Here is a 727-nt window from a genome sequence, read left to right as displayed (position 1 = left end):
TAGATGGGTGTGAAGACATGAATATGTTAGTTAGAGCTTGCTATGAACCAGAAAGTTACCTATACCAATAGATGGGTGTGAAGACCTGAATATGTTAGTTACAGCTTGCTATGAACCAGAAAGTTACCTGTACCAGTAGATGGGTGAGAGGACATGAATATGTTAGTTAGAGCTTGCTATGAACCAGAAAGGGTTAAACTTTAGTTACCTGTACCAGTAGATGGGTGCGAGGACATGAATATATTAGTTAGAGCTTGCTGGTCTCGTAAGATAGACTGACAGAGGTTATTGGTTTGGTCCAATTGGTTTTGAATATGACGAGAGAAGTGTTGCCATCCGGGTGGTGATGTGGTATTCTGAGAACCAGCAGCTGCTTGTGGCTGACCAATTTCTCTTTCACTTTCTCGAACAACTTCTACAGACTGGTAATTTGAGAAACATTAGTTAATTCAAAATATATGGAGCTTATATCTACCTCTCACATTAAAATACTAATCAAGTCTTGTTATCTTGCTTACAATTTCAACTTTTAAGTTGGAGAACACTGTAAAAAGTTAACATCAGTATGAAATATTACCATATCATGAAATATAGAACAATTGTGTAGTTAGTTTAGTTTAATTGGTGCTGAATGTGTCATGCAACAGAATTGTTGTACAGTTAGTTCAGTTTAATTGGTGCCGAATGTGTCATGAAACAGAACTGTTGTACAGTTAGTTCAGTTTAA

At 36.6% G+C, this 727-nt stretch overlaps 1 protein-coding gene across 3 annotated transcripts in view; it reads right to left on the bottom strand.

Moving 5' to 3' along the window:
• LOC106476652 overlaps positions 1-442 on the bottom strand; it is a 14,098-nt gene extending 13,656 nt beyond the window's left edge. For all 3 annotated transcript variants that reach the window (XM_013937294.2, XM_022380461.1, XM_022380463.1), the window contains exon 1: positions 209-442. In XM_013937294.2, the coding sequence (XP_013792748.2) occupies positions 209-236 (28 nt within the window). In that variant the 5' untranslated portion in view covers positions 237-442. The remainder of the gene's footprint in view (positions 1-208) is intronic.
• Positions 443-727: the final 285 nt, after the last annotated feature.

The sequence above is a fragment of the Limulus polyphemus genome, unplaced genomic scaffold, assembly GCF_000517525.1.
Source record: "Limulus polyphemus unplaced genomic scaffold, Limulus_polyphemus-2.1.2 Scaffold11125, whole genome shotgun sequence".
Lineage (NCBI taxonomy): Eukaryota > Metazoa > Arthropoda > Merostomata > Xiphosura > Limulidae > Limulus > Limulus polyphemus.
The sequence above is the reverse complement of the archived record's forward strand: the minus strand, read 5'-3'. Positions and strand labels throughout refer to the sequence as shown.